General features: G+C 40.6%; 1 protein-coding gene across 3 annotated transcripts in view; it reads left to right on the top strand.

Moving 5' to 3' along the window:
• The window catches only part of focad (focadhesin), a 189,461-nt gene that overhangs the window by 133,862 nt on the left and 35,241 nt on the right, over nucleotides 1-20,358 (top strand). For all 3 annotated transcript variants that reach the window (XM_072590215.1, XM_072590210.1, XM_072590222.1), the window contains exons 31-37: nucleotides 661-783; nucleotides 1,758-1,835; nucleotides 4,014-4,085; nucleotides 10,235-10,337; nucleotides 13,354-13,434; nucleotides 17,676-17,804; nucleotides 19,385-19,500. In XM_072590215.1, the coding sequence (XP_072446316.1) occupies nucleotides 661-783; nucleotides 1,758-1,835; nucleotides 4,014-4,085; nucleotides 10,235-10,337; nucleotides 13,354-13,434; nucleotides 17,676-17,804; nucleotides 19,385-19,500 (702 nt within the window). The remainder of the gene's footprint in view (nucleotides 1-660; nucleotides 784-1,757; nucleotides 1,836-4,013; nucleotides 4,086-10,234; nucleotides 10,338-13,353; nucleotides 13,435-17,675; nucleotides 17,805-19,384; nucleotides 19,501-20,358) is intronic.

Consider the following 20,358-nt stretch of genomic DNA (forward strand, 5'->3'; position numbering starts at 1 on the left):
GCTCAAGATTTCGTCCTTCAAACACAAAATTTCCCAAGATTTAAATTTCCATTGGCTGGTTTGCGATGCACAGTGACACCAACAGCTTGGGTACAATTCCCACACTAGTTGAGGTTCCCTCGAAGGTCCCATCAGCCCCTCACCTCCAGCGTGCTGACCATCTGGTTAAAGCATCACCAATCGTTTCTCTCATGGGAGAACAGCCCTATTGACCAGCAGGACTGTGATATCTTTTCCTTCTCCATCTTCAGTGTGCATTAACATTGAAGTTCAAATCATCTTTGTAGATGTACGTTGAATGTATGTATGTTCAGTTAACCAGTTGCAATGTCAAATCAGTGGATTACTGCCAAGCTTATGGAAGTGTAGGAATCAAATGCAGATCAGAAGATAATGATGCTGATAACTTGTGGGTCTGCAGACTTTTGAATTCTTTGTTATATTTCTTTAATTGGGTCAAGTCAACAAAAAGATAGATGCACTGGTGCATGTCTCCTTGGAGATAGTCCTGATGAAAGGTTCTGACCTGAAACGTTGACTCCCCTGCTCCTCTAATGCTGCTTGACCTGATGTGCTTTTTCCAGCTCCACTCTTCATCCACTGTGACGTATGTCTATGCTACTTTGCATATTAATGTTCTAAATTTTCTTTCAATCTCAGACTGCAGGTTTTGCCATGGCTCTGGGAAACATGGTTCACGGCTTGGCTGCCTGTGGACATGGCAAGGCCGAAGACCTTAGCAATCGACTACTTCCCGCTTGGCTGAAGATACTCCTTGCTGAGGTGGGATGATGTGGACAATGTTGATCTGCAATTGAGTGATTTGATGCTAGTTTTATCTCTGTTAGTAAATTTCCAAAACTTTGCAGATCAAAACAAATTGAACGATAGTCAACAGTTAAGAGAATAGTATTATAGATGCAATTTATGTATGTTAGTTGGAAAAATGTGGAGTAACAATCTATGGTAAATGGTACAATTTTAAAGGGGATGCAAGAAGCATGAGACCTGAGGATTGTATAAGAACAGGAGTAGGCCATTCAGCCCTTCAAGCCTGTCATTCATTATGATCATGGCAGAACATGCAACTCAGTTTTCCCCCATGTACTTGGATACACTTTCTTAAAACTTGAGTGTACAATCAGGATTATAGGACACGTACACAAAAATGTTAAAGTAAGTTTGTGTTGGCACATTATATGTTGTCCATTTAATACTGCCAGGATATTCCATGGCATTGCTCAAGATGTGCTGTTTTATCTCTCATAATATTCAGAGTACTATCAGAGCTACTGACTGATGACAATTGAATAATGGATTTTTATTAGCATATTCTACTGACTTACTGTTAGTGTGTGCAGTTTTATCTCTTATCTTCCAATGATCTAGAAATAACTGCAGTCAAAAACTAGAGCATTTCCAATATAAAATGATTTGATGAACTCTCGTTAGACAAACTCTGTCTTTAAATACATCAGAGATATCTTTTTTTTGTATAGTTCTGATATATATGCTCCCATAGAGAGTGTCTTTTACAGCACATTATCTGATGTTAATAATGTAGTGATCACACAATGACTTATACAAGTTAAAGACCTCTAATGTCCAATGTAAGAACAATACTTAAAGATAATCTACCCATTATGTTCCAAAGTCAGTTATTTTTCTAGATTGATATCTTTGTTTTGCTGTGTGCCTCTATGGTAATTATCAAAACACCTTATCTTATCCTTCTCATTTCTTTATACCTCTCAAAGGGTTGCCCGACAATGCATCGATTAGCTGCAGTAAATGGTCTTGTTGCTTTGGTGGGATCTGAAAGCTCCCTAACACAGGTACACTTTATCCAAAATCATTTACTAGTACAAAAATTATTTGAAACTGACAATTCAGAAGCCTAGAGAAGATAATTAAGTGAAACCATTCTGTCAGTTTGTTGTAGGTAAACACAGAATTTATTTAGTTAATGCTGATGCAGAGTGAATACATGTCTCCAATTTTTTTTTTTGTTGTGCTTGAGGGACCTTTTAAGTATACTAATGAGCAACCTTTGTATGGAGTTTAATCAGATCAGCAGAGGGGAGACACAGAAATTTAGCATTGGAACCATTTCATAAATAAGGCAGAAGGAAGGGAATAAAACAAAGAAACAGTGAAATGTAAAAATCAGAAACAAATCACAAATTGCAAAAGAAACTCAGGAAAGTCTGTGGAAGGAAAGCAGAATTAATATTTCAAGTCCAGTTCTGAAGAAGGGTCATTAGATTTGAAAAGTTAACTCTATTTCTCAGCACACATGCTACCAGACCTGCTGAGTTTCTCCAGCTATTTCTGTTTTTGTTTCAAAAGGAAGGTTCCTGTAGGTTCAGACTCCACGTTAATGGGATGAATAAGCATTATAAGTATCCACTTGTGAAGCACAAAGAAATTTCATTATCTGGCCAAGAGAACTCGTGTGTTGTACCTGCAAATGTTAAATTGGATTTGATTCCTATTTTGGACCTGGCAGAACTTTGGGGAGACTGAGGTGGCAGTGATTAGTAGCAGGGCATTCCACAATTAAGGTTAAAATAGCAATTTCTATATACAACTGCCTGCTCTACAAAATTGCTCCAAAGATAAAAGGTATTAAACAACCTCTTTGTCTGTTCTCTGAAAATTTGATAAGGATAAAATATACTCTGGGTGCATTGCGTACTTTATATGGACTTGAGTAGTTCATATTCTGTCAAGTTCCCTTGTATGGTTGGGCAAAGCTAAGGAGAATGGTACAGCAGCAACTTCGAATGTCCCTGTCCCTTCACCCTCATGTCACTGTTGATTTCTGAGCAATAATGGTCTCATTACCTTATTCATAACAGTGACCCCCTCCCAGGGCAGTTTTAAGAGTCTCCTAAGATCTCCTTCGTACCCAGGAAAACCTAAGCATGTAACCAGTTTATCAAGCATTAGTTTCCGCTGCTGCGGTTGGTTTGGTCCATACTGGCTGAGTTCAGAATTGAAGGCCCCTCCCTGGCAACTTTGAACGTGGTGACCCTTCGGGTTAACCTTTCCACCAGTTGTCTCTCTCTAATGAGAGAGCACCGATTGGTCTTAAACTATGGCGTTTGTCACTTCACAAAGATCATTAAGTAGCTGATAACCCTCCATCTACGGCTAACTGGAACCAACCAACATTGGATAACACAAAGTGCCTTGATTATAAAGACTAGAAAACTGTTTAATCAGGCAAGCATTGAGAGTTTATTAAAAGTTTGACTTGAGACTGCATTCAGTCTTTAATCCTGTTACTCAGGGCAGTACCTTTCAGGTGGTGTTGAGATCAGCACTGCAGTGTGCCTACCGCTTTCACATTTGCCATCTTATTTTTAACTCCATGACTTTGAGTTAGTGTTAGTGGGGGTGAAATTTGAACTGTATGGATACAGCACTTGATAGGTGTAAACACAGAAATGTGCAATGGACATATCAGCCTCACATTTGAAGAATGGGTAGCATTTATGTAAACTCTTTCCTTCCTTATTATCGTCGAATTAATGTAATGTCAGCTGAAGAAAATTGAATCAATGTAGATTTGTTACATTTTAATAAATCTGGATTGAGAGAGCGAAGGACACTTTCAGACAGAAATATCATAGAAAAAGGCAGAGCAAATCAGATTTGTTTGGGGCAGATTTTGCAAAGCTGTATCTTTAGTACAAAAGAAATGTTTATTGAAATGTGAAGCAATCTGTTAAAGATCCATATTTTTTCCAATACCCATTTTAACTGGCATGATCTGTTTGTGCAGGGTCAGATGTAATGGCTGGTTCACTCATTTCTGGATTTGAATGCAGTAAACAAAAATAGCTTTTTGAACATAAAGCTAAAATTCCTTTGAAAATTAACAGATCTAGTTTGTGAAACGTAATAGAATGCAAAGAGCCGGTATTAATTTGTCAAACTTTTGCTAATCTCAGTTGATTGACTGAATTGAACACCATCTAACCATCTGCTGTTGACTCATTGTCTAGCTGAAGTCAGAAACAATCCAGTCATCCCAATTTCAATCGAAAATGAATGAAGTCATAAGAGCAATGACTCAGGTAAATTTCAAATACCTGTTAATGTATCGTGTCAATATTAAGCAGTCTGAGGAGTAAGTTATCCCTGAATCAGAGTTCTCTTTGTCTTTGAATTCCCTTTCTTCACTCTCCTGCTGAGCTGTGCAGCTTTGTTATGATGCTGTCTGTGAGCACAACTCTGCACAGGAGGTGGAAACTTACTCTTCAATATACTAGCAAGCAAAAATTATTTCTTCTGCTCATACTCAAGTATAACATGCTGGTTCTTGAAACAGTTTCTTGCTATTGCAATAATTTTTGTTCTACTCCTTTAATATTGATAAACTATATGAATCCACTGTTCAGCTTGGGTTACAAGGAAAGCTCATACCCAGCAATATGAATGTCTCATTAATTCATTTAGCCTTTCATTTACTGCTGTGTGCAGGATCTTATTTAACCCTTGCTAAATTTACACCGTTTGAAAGCCAACATGCTGTGTAACCAGGATGATTTCATTCTTGACCATCCAAAAGAGTTCTCGTAGTATATAGGAGGTCAACAAGATACTAAGCTGCGAGCATTATTTTACAGATGTGACTGGGTTCTCTTTTGCAATTTCTAGCAACTTTGGCTGATAATAGAACAATTGCCCTTTTAGTAGATCTTTCATCACAAAATTCTCCACCAGTATCTTTTAATTCTTTTCACAGTCATGGAGTTCAGGCATCATTGGCAAGGCCATAATTCGGCCATAATTGGGTTGATTTGCTGAACCATTTCAGAAGTCTGTTTAGAGTCAAACACATGGCTCTTGGTCTGGAGTTGCATAAGCCAGACCAGGTAAGGACTGCACTTAAGGGCATTAATGAAGCAGCAATAGTTTTGTGGTCACTATTACTAAGATTCACTTTTAATTTCAGATTTACTGATTGAATTCAAATTGCTTCATCTACCATGGTGCCATTTGACCCGCTGTCGCTAAAGAATCCCTATGTTGTGGAAATTGAGTCTGCAGCAACCCCTCGAAGAGCATCCCACCCTTTCCCCATAACCCCACCTTTCCCATATTAACCCAGCTAGCCTGCACTTCCCTGGACACTACAGGGCACTTTAACATGGCCAATCTGCACATCTTTGGACAGTGGATGGAAACCCACGCAGACACAGGAGAATGTGCAAACGCCACACAGATGATCTGGATAGCTGGAATTGAACCTGAGTCCCTGGTACTGTGAGCCAGCCATGCTAACCACTGAGCCACTGTGCCGCCCATCAGTCTGGGCATTCTAGATTACCAGTGAAAACCATTCCCACCACACTGCCACCTCCCATTCTTATCTTCAGTAATCCTTCCAGAAACCTGCAGAGGACTAATTCCAGTGATGTTACTGTTTTAAAACTAATACAAAGCCTTAACTTTTTAAAAAAGGTTTTATGAGTGAGCCGGTGCCAACTATTCAACATGGCACTGTTTGTCATCGAAGAGCTCACTATATAGAAGTCAATAGACTGTTGTCCAAGTTGAAAGCTGTGCACTGTTGAGCTCAGTAGGGATTGCCACTCTTTCATTGGCCTCGTGACTATAGACAGGACTGAGTGCACAGGGGGTGATCCTGAGAGATCATTTGGATTCAGACAGACAGATTATTATTGAAGAAGGTTCAGTCAGTGATGAGAGAGTGCAGTCAAAATTCAGAGTGAAGTCAGTGAAGAAATTTGCTGAGATTATTTACCATTTTCTATTCTTAGCTTAAGACAAGCTCCACTTTATTGTGACAAATGAACATTCTTCCACTGATTTTCAAAATGGCAAAGTAGTACATATTAGCACTAATTAATCTAGCAAGTAATTGAATAATTTGTGCTTGTTCCATTTGGGTTAATGTCGATGTGCACTTAAGCTAGTAGCATTGAAGATAAAACCAGGAGGAGGCTATTTGACCCCTCAAGCCTGCTCCACTATTCAATATGGCCATTGCTGATACTCTCAATACCCTAATCCTGCCCTTCCCCATATCCCTTGATCCCTTCAGTTGCAAGAGTTATATAGAGTCATAGAGCTGTACAGCTTAGAAACAGACCCTTGGGTCCAACTCGCCCATGCCAACCAGATATCCTAAATTAATCTAATCCCATTTAGCCCATATCCATCTAATCCCTATTCATGTACCCATTTGGATGCCTTTTAAATGTTGTAATTGTACCAACCTCCACCACTTCCTCTGGCAGCTCATTCCATTCATGCACCATCCTCTGCATGAAAGAGTTGCCCCTTCGGTCCCTTTTAAATCTTTCACTTGAAAACATATAATGTTTTGGCTTCAACCACTTTCTGGGGTAGTGAATTCCATAGACTTAACCCTCTGAGTGAAGAAATTTGTCATCCCACTCTTAAAAGGCATTTATACTTAACGTTTATACTTAACGTTTGACTTCTGTTGATTTTTCATGCCACCTTAATTCCTTTCAGGATAAGTTGCAATCTTCCTACCAATACTTTTGCAAATTTTGTATGTGTGCTTCCAAATATTTCAAATGATTTGTCCATTATTGAGCCCATATTAGAGACTGGCAATCAACTTTGGTTTACTTTGATTAAATTATATTTTAGCAATAACCCGATTGTTGAATAATTAGTCTTCCAATGGTTAGTACAATATAGAACTTTTACATTTACTTTACCATATTTTTCAAAAACTGTCAAATGATAAAAATTAAAGTCTATGGAAAAACTTAAAGTTTTGTCGACGCAAATGTGGCGATCTTCATTTGCCTGAAGTTGAAAAATCTCAGGAATATGTTGCTGAAATAAATAGCCAAGTTTATTGCATATCAGACCTGTTGCATTTTTAGATCTGATCTGTGCATGGATGTTCTGAAATGTGTCAACAAGCAGTAAGACAATACAAAAGTAAATCACATACAGTCAAGGGAAGAACATCAATGTATTTATTAACCAACCATACATTAAAGTGCTTTTAAAAATGAAATTAACTTTTAAAATGTTTGTGGAGTCCCTGATGTTCATTTGTTTGTTGCAGAAATTCACATAAATTTGGTTTAAATTTCTGTTGATAACATTATACATACAGAATGATTTACAGTTATCCATGTCACAAATTTCAGTCTGAACTGGTGGTTTAATTGAGTCTAATCTCTTCCCTAGTAGAGCATTGGGATATTTCTCTTATAAGTAGTTTTGTTGTTCTGGTATATGTGCTAACAGGGATATTGGCATAATCCTGAATGTGGAAGGCTGGGTTTTGTCCTCTGGAGAATTGTGGTCATCAGTATGAAGTGCCCACTTTTTATTTAGTCAAACTCTAAGCAAATAAATAAAGATGAGCAAAAAGGGATGAGAATAGGCTCTGTGCTGTGCAAAATACCTTGATGTCAAATAAAATCCTGCTGTAAGTTATTTGAGTTGATATTCATTTCATACAAATTGCATGTGTAACCGTTAATTAATGTGATATGTTCAGAGCATGGTATTGTCATGTTAGCATGGAGTAACTGTGAAATCAAATCTCCCATCATACCTCACTTCCTTCTCTCGCATTCGTTAGGATGTTTGCAGACATGTGACTTGTGGTGCCTGAATACTATGCCTCTCTATAGCATCCGTAACGCTAGTAATGAATAAGTTGTAACTTCACCACCAAACGTGAAGTACAGAGGTTGGAAGCTAAAGGGGGAGAAAAAATATATTTTCTTTTGAAGTCATAGAGATGTGGAGATGTACAGCACGGAAACAGTCCCTTCAGTCCAACACGTCCATGCCGACCGGATATCCCAGCCCAGTCTAGTCCCATTTGCCACAGTTGGCCCATATCCCTCTAAACCCTTCTTATTCATATGCCTTTTAAATGTTGCAATTGTACCAGCCTTCACCATTTCCTCTGGCAGCTCATTCCAAACACGCACCACCCACTGCGTGAAATAGTTGCTCCTTAGGTCCATTTTATATCTTACCCCTCTCAACCTAAACTGTCGTTCTGGGCTCCCCTACCCCAGGGAAAAAGACTTTGTTTATTTACCCTATCCATGACCCTCATGATTTTATAAACCTCTATGATGTCACCCCTCAGCCTCCAACGCTCCAGGGAAAACAGCCCCACAGCCTGTTCAGCCTCTCCCTACAGCTCAAATCCTCCAACCCTGGCAATATCCTTATAAACATTTTCTGAACCCTTTCAAGTTTCACAGCATCCTTCCGATAGGAAGGAGACCAGAATTGCATGCAACATTCCAAAAGTGGTCTAACCAACAGCCACAAAATGACCTCCCAACTCATATTCTCAATGCTCTGACCAATAAAGGGAAGCATACCAAATCTGAAAATGTGTTGCTGGAAAAGCGCAGCAGGTCAGGCAGCATCCAAGGAGCAGGAGAATCGACGTTTCGGGCATCAGCCCTTCTTCAGGAGGGCTGATGCCTGAAGAAGGGCATCAAAAAAAACCATCAAAATTCTTCAAAAACCTCAATCAAGTTTGTGAGACATGATTTCCCATGCACAAAGCCATGTTGACTATCCCTAATCAGTCCTTACCTTTCCAAATACATGTACATCCTGTCCCTCAGGATTCCCTCCAACTTGCCCACCACTGATGTCAGGCTCACTGATCTGTAGTTTCCTGGCTTGTCATTACCACCTTTCTTAAATAGTGGCACCACATTAGCCAACCTCCAGTCTTGGTGCACCTCACCTGTGACTATCGATGATACAAATATCTCCTCAAGGGGCCCAGCAATCACTTCCCTAGCTTCCCACAGAGGTCTAGGTTACATCTGATCAAGTCCTTTTGTGTGTTTCAAGGGATCCAGCACTTCCTCCTCTATAATATGGATATTTTTCAGGATGTCACCATTTATTTCCCCACATTGTATATCTTCCATGGCCTTCTCCACAGTAAATACTAATGCAAAATACTCATTTAGTATCTCCCCCATCTCCTAAGGCTCCACACAAAGGCAGCCTTGCTGGTCTTTGAGGGGCCCTATTCACTCCCTCGTTACTCTCTTGTCCTTAATGTATTTGTAAAGACCCTTTGGATTCTCCTTAATTCTATTTGCCAAATCTATCTCATGTCCCCTTTTTGCCCTCCTGATTTCTCTCTTAAGTATACTCCTACTTCCCTTAAACTCTTCGAAGGATTCACTCAATCTATCCTGTCTATACCTGACATATGCTTCCTTCTTTTTCTTAACCAAACCCTCAATTTCTTTAGTCATCCAGCATTCCCTATACCTACCAGCCTTTCCTTTCACCCTGACAGGGATTTGCTTTCTCTGGATTCTCGTTATCTCATTTCTGAAGGCTTTCCATTTTCCAGCCGTCCCTTTACCTACGAACATCTGCCCCCAATCAGCTTTCAAAATAACAATACCATCAAAATTGGCCTTCCTCCAATTTAGATCTTCAACTTTTAGATCTGGTCAATCCTTTCCATCACTATTTTAAATCTAATAGAATTATGGTCACTGGCTCCAAAGTGCTCCCCCACTGACACCTCAGTCACCTGCCCTGACTTATTTCCCAAGAGTAGGTCAAGTTTTGCAACTTCTCTAGTAGGTACATCCACATACTGACTCAGAAAACTTTCTTATACACTCTTAACAAATTCCTCTCCACCTAAACCCTTAACACTATGGCAGTCCCAGTCTATGTTTGGAAAGTTACAATCCCCGACCATAACCACCTTATTATTCTTATGGATAACTGAAATCTCCTTCCAGATTTGTTTCTCAGTTCCCTCTGACCATTGGGGGATCTATAATACAATCCCAATAAGGTGATCATCCCTTTCTTATTTCTCAGTACCACCCAAATAACCTCCCTGGATGTATTTCCAAGAATATCCTCCCTCAGCACAGCTGTAATGCTATCCCTTATCAAAAACGCCACTCCCCCTCCTCTCTTGCCTCCCTTTCTATCCTTCCTGTAGCATTTGTATCCTGGAACATTAAGCTGCCAGTCCTGCCCATCCCTGAGCCATGTTTCTGTAATTGTTGTGATATCCCAGTCCCATGTTCCCAACTATGCCATGAGTTCATTTGCCTTCCCTAATAGGCCCCTTGCATCTGCAGGATATTTTTGAAAATATGCATAAATTAAATTACACTTGCTCAGTTTTGACTTTGTGTTTCTTTTTTTATTTACCTACCTGTGGTTTATTACTCTCTCATAGACAATTAGTTTCTCTGGAGTAATTGGACTCCAATCAAATGCTGCCTATGCTTTAGGACATCTACATCTGACCAACATGTCATCCAGTCAGAGCCGGACATCAGGTTAGTAATACCAGCGCAAACCTTATTGATTGCCGTGTAAATTGAGCAACACTGCAAATATTTCACGTTCCCATTTCGGTTGTGAATACTTCAACAGCAAGAACATTCATTTATATAACTTTCTATAAGAGCAAAAAAACATACCCAAGCACTTCACCAGGGTGATCTTTCAAACACCCACAAAGAGAGCTGAGCAAAGGTATCAAAAGCTCGATCCGTGAGTTATGAGTTTGGTTTAAAAGAGCATCTTCCAGGCAGAGAGGCAGCCAGAAAGTAATAGAGAGCTGGGGTCCTCAGCAGTTGAAAATGCAACTGCCAGTGATATGGAAAAGACCAGAACCGGAGGAGTGCAGACATCTTGGAGGGCTGGAGGAGATTATCGACATGAGGAGGCAGGGGGTTATTAAGGTGTTTGAAACCAAAGGTGAAAATGATCACCATCCCAAAATAGGATGAATTCTACAAATTTAACTTCCTCTGTGAGTGTGGTTCTTCACTATGTAAAGAAACTTGTGTCTGCAGGACATGGTATACTCTCAAAATCTTTGACGATCCTTTGAGGTAGAAACACAAAGCCTTGAGGGGGTAGTTTTGAGAGTGTCTTTGAAGAAAGATACCTTTTTGGTTGATTCCCATCTGTGGCAGCTCCAGCAACATTCTGGGGCAGGCAGACTTGGAACCAGATACCCAGAGAGAGAGAGAGATACCTGAGGCATTTATCATAAGCTGCACCTGAGAGTGTGGAAACAGCATGGTGAGCTCCAGAATAGACGGTGAATTTCTGTTTGTTTATTTTATGCCTTGTATCTGAGGTTCATCATTGCCGTCATTTGACATTGTTTCCTTTCAGTGGCAAGCACTACAGGGTGTTTTTGAACAACAGAAAGTTAGGTCACAATGGGTTTGAGTCATTGGAGACAGAATTTGTACCAGAAGACCACCACAGCCCTCTTGAAATAAACCCGTAGAATTATTTTTATTCTCACCTGCAAGGAGAGGAAGATCTTTTGTGTAAAATCTTGCCTAAAACAAGACACCTCTGAGAGCACCTGTAGTCAGGCTGTGGTCCCATCTAATTAGAATTTGTTAGTTGCCATCATGAACAATTAACAGTACCAGGATTTATAATAAATCTTGTGGCAGTTCATTCTGATAGTGTAACACCTTGTTGTACTTTACCTGTGAGTGAGTATGTTCCATGATTCTGCAAAGGTGGAACTCCTCACCTTGCTGTTCCTTCAGAGGGGACGTTCGGCTGACAAGTCACCCGACAAAGATGGAGTGAAAATAGAGAACAAATCATTCCATTTAGTCTTGTACATCCTTCAGTGACTCAATACTGAGCATAATTGGCAAAGGGCTGATAATAATGAAAAAATAAAGGTTGTATTTATTTCTGAGCTTACTTGAGAACAGAGTATTGCAACATAGAGGGCAGCACAGTGGCTCAGTGGTTAGCACTGCTACCCCACAGCTCCAGGGATGGGGTTACATTCCACCCTTGTGTGTGTATATGGATCCTGCACGTTATTCTCACGTCTGGGTGGGTTTCTTCCAAGTGCTCTGGTTTCCTCCCACAGTCCAATAATGTGTAGATTAGGTGGATTGGCCATGCTACATTGCCCATAGTGTCTTGGAATGTGCAGACTAGATGGATTAGTCGGAAATGCAGAGATACAGGGATACGATGGATTCAGGTTGGATGCTGTTTGGAGGGTCAGTGTGGACTCGATGGGCTGAATGGCCTCTTTCAGCACTGTCGGGATTCTCTGATATTGTTCTGTCTTGCGGTTCCCAACAAATTGAATTACTTACCTTTATTGTCTTGTCAAAGTGGAAGTGGAAAGGTGTTGTGAGGGGCTAAAATTGTTGAGTCAACACTGACCACTGTACCTGATTCAACAATATCTTCAATACAAATGTGTAAATTAGCTCCTGCTTTGCTGTTTAATTGGGAAATCCTTTTGTCTGTGGTGGAATGGAATGTGATATGATAGTTGGGCATGCAGAAAGACAGCTAAGAATTTGACAAGAAGAGGGAAACGTGAAGAGAACAGTTCATCAGAATTTCTTGTCTTAAATGTAATTTTGTTAGCAGCTGGAAGGTCTTGTGGATATAAGAAATGCAAGTAGAAGGATTACCTTTCTTTAACTCTCAAATCTCAGCAACATTAACAAAAAAAGAAATCTCTCGACTTCTATTCAATCTTGATGGTGCCTCTTTGGACACCACTGTATCTGGATGGGACTAGCAGGAATTTTGAATGGCATTACTTCATTTGAAGCTGGCCGTGGTCAAGTCTCTTAACTGATGCCAAATCTCTCAGCGAGATCTCACAGGGAGACCCGAGGTGATCATCCTGTGGAAGCAAAAAGAATATTGTGGATGTTAGGTGATTTATACAAGGTGCGAGACTCCCCTCAGCAGTTTGTAAAAGAATTGCGGGCTTTATTCGCCTCTTGCCTCATCTCCACCAACCAGCTCATGCCTCTCCTGTCCTCAGCAAATTTAGCTTCTCCTTTGGCTGTGATCTGCTGTACAACATACCCGCTGTGCATCTGCAGATGCCACATTTTTCAAGTGATTAAGCTACGAGGATACTGAGACTACTTACCCTGTTGCCAGGAGACTCGAGTCGTACATTTTTCTCAAGTTTGGAAAGCAGACGACTGAAACTGAAGGTGACAGCAGGGTTTTACTTGTCAGCTAGCATCGACTTTGAAATGTGTTTCCCAATGTACCTCCTTTCATCCGTGTATCTGCCATCTAATTGCAACTGGATCTTTTTTCTAAGAAAAAATCAAACTGTCAGTTCTGCGTGGAGCCCTGGAGCCCTGTGTCGTGTCCAGCAACTTCCTCGGTGTTTTTTAATTGCTCAGCACTTCAGATTGTTTGTGTGGATATTCATGCTATTTGAAACAGAAGAGGGACGTTCTGGCCAATGACACAGGGAGCTATTGTTTGTGGAATTAACATATGTGACTCCTTACTTAATGAGATCAATGATTTTTACAGTGCCTCCAGACTTTGGCTATTTGCCAGAAAGAAGTGTCATCAGATCTGCCACTGACTATATTATTGAAGCAGGAAAGAAAGGTATGATATGGAAACTGTTTTAAATGTATCCTAAGTGCTTCCCTTGATTGCAACAAAATGATAATTAGCTTTCTTGTTGTTCAATCCAGGTTCAGCTGATGCTCTTGGAACAGCTTTGAGTTTGCATTAATTTTGTTCTTTTACGTGGCGTTTTCTCAGTATGGTTACTTCATCCAGTTTTTATTGCATCCTGCTTCACTAGAATTCTTACTGAATTACACCCAGTGCTTCGCAACATGCTGCATGGTTGTCAGGTTTTGTAGCAAACGGAAGTCTTCCGCGGCTGTGTCTGGCAGGTCACTTTGTTTCAATCTAAGTTTGTGTTGGTGCTATCAAGATGATCGATATTGAGAATTGATTCTACAGTCTTCCTGAAGTTGGGCTTATTCGTCAGCTGAAGATCACTTTGGCTGCTTTGCAAGGGTGCGGTTCTGAATTACAGATTGGCTGTCATATTGGGCTTTTTTTTTGTGTGTAGAAATTCTTGATCCAATATAGGATCACGTTGGGCACAGATCCTATTCTCCTGTTCAATTCCCCTTTCCAGAAACCCTAAGACAAAGAGAATAAGAACACTTCAGGCAATGTTTTAACACTGCCAAGATGCATTTACTTATCCACTTAGGTCTCACTTGACCTTTGACTGGCTTTCTGAAATGGTATTGATGTTTCGCTAAAAATGGTTATGATGGTCCATGTGATAATGCAACTGAAGCCTAATCTAATTGCCTTCAGTTGAAAGTGTGCTTAGAAAGGAGGTATGACATTATCTTAAAAAGGTTCAACAGTTCAGACCTTGCTTCTTCTTGGAAAATCTTCCCCTTATCCTCCTGAACCCAGCAGCGCTGACAGCCCCGGTCGTTTTAATCTGAGTAAGCCATCGGCAATATCAAAATAATGCAAAACCAAAACCCGGCAGATATTGAAAATCTGAAGGAAATGCAAGAGGCACTGAGACATCAGGCCATTTGTGTGGAGTGAGCAGATGAGTTCTTGTTTGTAAATATGGATGTTTTGTCAGAATTAGCAATGGGACTGGATAACTGATAAATATGTGAGAAATCTGTAGATGGAACCTCAGTTGCTTTTTCACAACACAAATCAGCAAGCGCACTCATTGTTTTTGATTAAGGCATCAGATAGCTTGTGAAAATGCTGTACTCATCGTTAGTGGAAAGTGCTAAAACCATCCAGTGTTTTTCTCTGGCTACTGGGGATGCAGGGTGATCACTTGGAAGGGAAAGTGCAAATTGTGGCCACAGTTCAGAGGAGAATGGAAATTGACCCACTGTGTCAGGGCTCTGAGCTAGCAGCACAGGCCAAAGAAGACCACTAAGGATATGCAGTCATGATTCGGAGATGCCAGTGTTGGACTGGGGTGTCCAAAGTTAAAAATCGCACAACACCAGGTTATAGTCCAACAGGTTTAATTGGAAGCACACTAGTTTTTGGAACGACGCTCCTTCATCAAGTGATTGTCAATCACCTGATGAAGGAACGTCGCTCCGAAAGCTAGTGTGCTTCCAATTAAACCTGTTGGACTATAACCTGGTGTTGTGTGATTTTTAACTAAGGATATGCAGATTTATCTTGAGATTTTGATATTAAGCGGGATAAGATGGGTAAACATGAAGCATTAGTTTGGAATAAAACACTGCAGGAGGAGAAAGAGGTATGGGGTCGAAGAATTTATGTCAAGAAGAATTTATTCTCTCAGAGCACAATCACCAAGAGATGCATTAAATACTGCCTTGGGATTAAAAACAAAATCAAGGGTGTGCTGCATTGTTAGATGTTGTGGTATGAAACTTGGTGTTTACTTGTCTGGGTGGTTCAGCTATAGAGTCAAGGTTCCAAACGTTGTTTGAAGGTGAGTAGCAATGGTCCTGGGCCACATTTCTCCTTCTGAGACTAGGACAATCAAGTATTTATCTTGTTATGATTTGTGGCCTATTGCTATTCATTTTGTTAAAAGAAACTGCCACATCTGCCCACTTGAGAACCCCTTTTCAAAGCATGTGAAGTGCCTTTGAACGAGACAGAGGTTGCACAACACCAGTTAATGGTCGAACAGGTTTGTCTGAAATCACAAGCTTCTGGAGTGCTAATGCTATGTCAGGTGAAGGGTTCTAACCTGGTGTCGAGTGACGTCTGACTTTGTCCATCCACGGTCCAACCCCGGCACCTCCATATCATGAATGAGACAGGACGGAATGCTATACCAAAATAACCTGTTTGACTTTTTGAATAGCATCTTGGAATGTGCTTCCAAGTGGTAGTGAAGGTGAAAAGCCCTTATTCCATACCCTTTTGTAAAAAGTGAAGGTGCAGTAGTCCCAGGGGACCATAAGGCCGCGCTCTCATCAGAGAGAGATAATTGGTGACAATTTAACCTGAGGGTCACCATGCTTTGGGCAAGGGGAGAGGTTGATGTTGCAGTGGGATAATAACGAGTTGGATTGGATGATTTGAGATTACTTTCCTTTTATTTCTATGTTTCCCTCCAAAAGAGAAGCCTCTTAATTGCAGTCTTTTGTGTGTGACCTTACTGTTCTGAAGTGTGTTATCCGTAAACAAGTTTGTTGCATTACTCTAAGGAGACGAAACTCCCAAGGGAATGCAAGGCACTCCCATAAGACCATAAGACATAGGAGTGGAAGTAAGGCCATTCGGCCCATCGAGTCCACTCCGCCATTTAATCATAGCTGATGGGCATTTCAACTCCACTTACCTGCATTCTCCCCGTAGCCCTTAATTCCTTGTGACATCAAGAATTTATCAATTGATCTCCCAGCTCTAACTTGTGCGCTAAGTAAAGCCTCGGGTATCTGCAAACTACGAGAAGGTGAGGACTGCAGATGCTGGAGATCAGAGCTGGAAAATGTGTTGCTGGAAAAGCGCAGCAGGTCAGGCAGCATCCAAGGGTGGAAAAGCGCAACAGGTAGCAATAGTTCATGCCAGGATCAGTGCAGACCCCAAAAGATTTTAAAAACACATACCTGAAGTCAAACTCAACATTACCCAGCTGTGACATTTCCAGATCTAATTCCATTCAGCCTAAAAGCTTGGTTGCTGCCTGACCTGCTGCGCTTATCTGCAAACCATGTCAGTTATTGTGCCTTCTCTGAATCCTCCCAGGGTACCTCCTATTTCGGATCTGCTCACTCTCACAGCTGTATTTCAGATCAGGGTTCCTGGGCAGTTTGCCTGTTTCCCTGAACATCCTTGAACAGCCCCATTGACTCTCACAGCTGTGTGTGTGGGGCCACAATGGGACTGACTGTCACCGTTGTTCAGCGCGCATTTGAGCAAGATCATATGTCGCCATGGAGTACAACAACAGAACGGTAGCAACAGTTCATGCCAGGATCAGTGCAGACCCCAAAAGATTTTAAAAACACATACCTGAAGTCAAACTCAACAATACCCAGCTGTGACATTTCCAGATCCGATTCCATCCAGCCTAAAGCATTGACCTCTGGGTTACTCAATGGAGATTTTTCAGGGCAGATATATGTTCTTTCCAATGTCTGTATATTATTGTGTTTCTGTGGTATTAGGGTCTCAGTTTCTTTTTAAATTGATGAAAATGCTCCCTTGGGTTTTTCTTTAAGTGACGCATGAGTGATGTGTAAATCTGGTACTTTCAAGGGTCTGATAATCATTAATCCATAAACTGGGACAAACCTGTATGTATGTTTCAAAAAGATGTCCTCAGAGTGGTTTTAACCTTCTGTGTAAAGACTATTAAGCATCTGGGACTGAACTAAAGCATTAAGTGAGGAGTTCAGCTGTTTAGTTTTGGATATGTAGGAAAGATTGTTAGACAGAACAATGGAGCTTGTCTGATGACCTGAACCATTCTATGGTAACAGTCTGAACCCTGAGATTAACATTGTCATGAAACTATCACTTTTTTGTAGGCTTATTTAATAATATATCAATTTGCTCCTTTTGTACTTTATCCTCTTTGGGATCTGTTTTAGTTCGGTTGGTGTCGAACACTGAAGGTAACGTGTGTGCTTTGTTTCCCAATCAGTTAACAGGTTAAACCATTGCACCTAGATTTGTAGTTTTACAATGCACACTGAACCACTCTTATATTTCTTCTGCCAATCTAAGCAGTTGCATAAATGAACTTGAATTGAATTCAAAATCAGTGCACCACAACAATCTACATTAGCAGACCATGCCACTGCTGCACTTTTTTTTTACATCTGGTTTTCTTCTTTCATTTTCAGGACCTGAGAGAATTCCTGCCCAGCTCGTGAAGGTTTTGCTGGGGCCCATTGCTGGATGTGGGAACAGTTACCAATATCCACCTGTTAATTGGGCTTCTATGCTTTCTCCGCTTATAAGACTGAATTTTGGTAAATTGTCAAAGGTGTAATGATTGTTTATAATGCATTGCATCGTAAGGTCCATTGATTTATGTAGGGTTATTTTGTTCATTTCATTTTAAAGGGTACTTAATGACAGTGGCTTAACGAAAATTGCCTCCATCTTGTTCATTACAGACATTTCAAATGTTTTTTGCCGAAATATAAAATGTCTGATTTCATATTATATCCCCAACATCACTGCTTTTATAATTTTCTGCATGCCTTTAAAGGGGTTTTCAATGATGGTGACTTGCCCTACAATTGGCCTTAGCCTTAAAGTGTGGAAGAAATACCCAACGATTTCATTCATATTTCTAACTCAGTATGAAATAGTTGGTCTTTCAATCTGGATTGCGATCATTGTTGGATTTCTTAGCATGGTATAGCAAATATTGTATTTTTTCACCTCGACTTGTGCCCAACTGCTTTCAAAGTGAAGTAAACTGGAAAGGGATGATATTGGGGAGATTATATCACAGATATTTTACACTTCTGTAAAAAAAAATTTGAAATGTCTCTAATTGGAAAATTGGCCACCAAGTGACAAATTTAACCAGTGATGTTCAAATGATGTTTATTATTTGTTATGGATTATCATCCCAAGAGCTCAATGGTAAGAACATAAATTGAAATATTTCCTAAAACAATTCTTGAAAACAGTAAGTTTTCAAATCTTCACGTTTTCCACATAGCTAAGCCTCAACTGATCAACTAATCCATTGCTGGCTGCTATGAATTCTGTCCTGAAGTGATGAATGATCCTTTGCGGTGATGATATGTTTGTGTGTGTGTGTGTGTCTGTCTGTCTGTCACTAGAAATGTTGCCTTGTTGTTAAATTTATCACCAAGTCTGCCTTGTCAAATGAAGTGTGTGCAAGTACTGAGAATTCTTGTTGACTAAGCACGTTCATGCTGTTACACTCATTCAACGCAGTGAAAGAACTGCTGGTCTCTTTTAATGAGTGCAGGAGTAAGTTAAGATTCACCTTTTTCCAAAATGATAACAAAAATGTGAAGTACGGAGACAATGATTTACACTTCCTGAGCACTGATGCTATTGAGTTCAATAATTTTAAGTGCCATAGTTCTGATTTGCAAATATATTGGGCCAGAACTTGCTTCCAGCGCAAGCTATGTTGCCAAGTTGTTCAGAATGCAGGAAATGTTGGTGATCAGTCATGGTCCCTCATCATGCTGCAGCCTCATCTTAAGCTCACTGAGGAATCAAGTTGGGAAATCAAGATTGCCAGTGACTTGTTCTAACTGTTAGGAAACAACGACAAATTTCACCACCTCTGCAGCCATTCCTAACCATGATGTGGAGGTGCTGGTGTTGGACTGGGGTGGACAAAGTTAAAAATCATGCAACACCAGGTTATAGTCCAACAAGTTTATTTGGAAGCACTAACTTTTGGGACCGCTGCTCCTTTGTTGCATAGCTAGCTCGTACTTCCAAATAAACCTGGTGGACTATAACCTGCTGCTGTGTGATTCCTAAAGTAAACAGTGCCATGCAGTGGTCATGCTGTGAAATACCAGCTTGAATGCTGTTATTTTCTTTATTGCAGGTGAAGATGTTCAGCAGCACTGCATTGAAATCGCAGTCACCCAGGCTCAGACATCACAGAGTGCTGCAATGTTCTTAGGCATGTGGGTGGCACCACCATTAGTGTACAGCCTGAATGTATGTATTAATTTTCCATATCTGTTTCTATTATAAATGCATATTGCTTTCTGCGTTTTGTTTTTTTTTTGTTTAGTCGGTAATCCACACATGGAACTTGTTAGTGGTATTCTTAAATGGGGCGGTTTCCTTTGCTTTGACTGTAGTTACAGGGTTTGTGAATATATTATACTGATGCTTGATTCATCCTGCTGGTATCTGCCAAAGCTGCTCCCTAGCCCGTGGTCATCCAGACAAGTTCAGTAACCCTGGATTGTTACTCCTATTGCAAACCATCATCTTAAAACCTTCTCCCTGCCTCCAACCAGCACCTTTAACAAGTGTGCAGAGCTCTTGGGCTCACAATTAACAAACCAACCGTCTATCCAGAGGTCATTTTACCTGTGTTTTTTTTTCAAGCCCACCTTACCATATTCTTCGAAGGTTCCACCTACCAGAGCATCACTCTCTGATTACTCTCCCATTTCCTCTTATGCCAGGCCTCACATGTCAGTTGATGTTGTCAAAGATTTTCTCTGTATTCAGGCACAGAGCTTCTCTTGTTCCAATCTGCTGTCATCATCCTGTCTTCAAGAGAAACCACCTGTGAGGGCTCCGTGCTTACAAATGAATGGCCCATCCTCAGCCTTGCTTTTCTCTCTGAAGTCGAATAAATTGCCCCTTCCCAAATGGGTGTCAGTCTTTCCTAGAACTCCATGGTTCAATCCCTCCAAAGAACGGCACGGTGGCTCAGTGGTTAGCACTGCTGTCTCACAGCCCCAGGGACCCAGGTTTTATTCCACCCACGGGCGACTGTCTGTGTGGAGTTTGCACAATCTCCCCGTCTCTGAATGGGTTTCCTCTGGGTGCTTCGGTTTC

The sequence above is a fragment of the Chiloscyllium punctatum genome, chromosome 2 (assembly GCF_047496795.1).
Source record: "Chiloscyllium punctatum isolate Juve2018m chromosome 2, sChiPun1.3, whole genome shotgun sequence".
NCBI classification, from domain to species: Eukaryota; Metazoa; Chordata; class Chondrichthyes; order Orectolobiformes; family Hemiscylliidae; genus Chiloscyllium; species Chiloscyllium punctatum.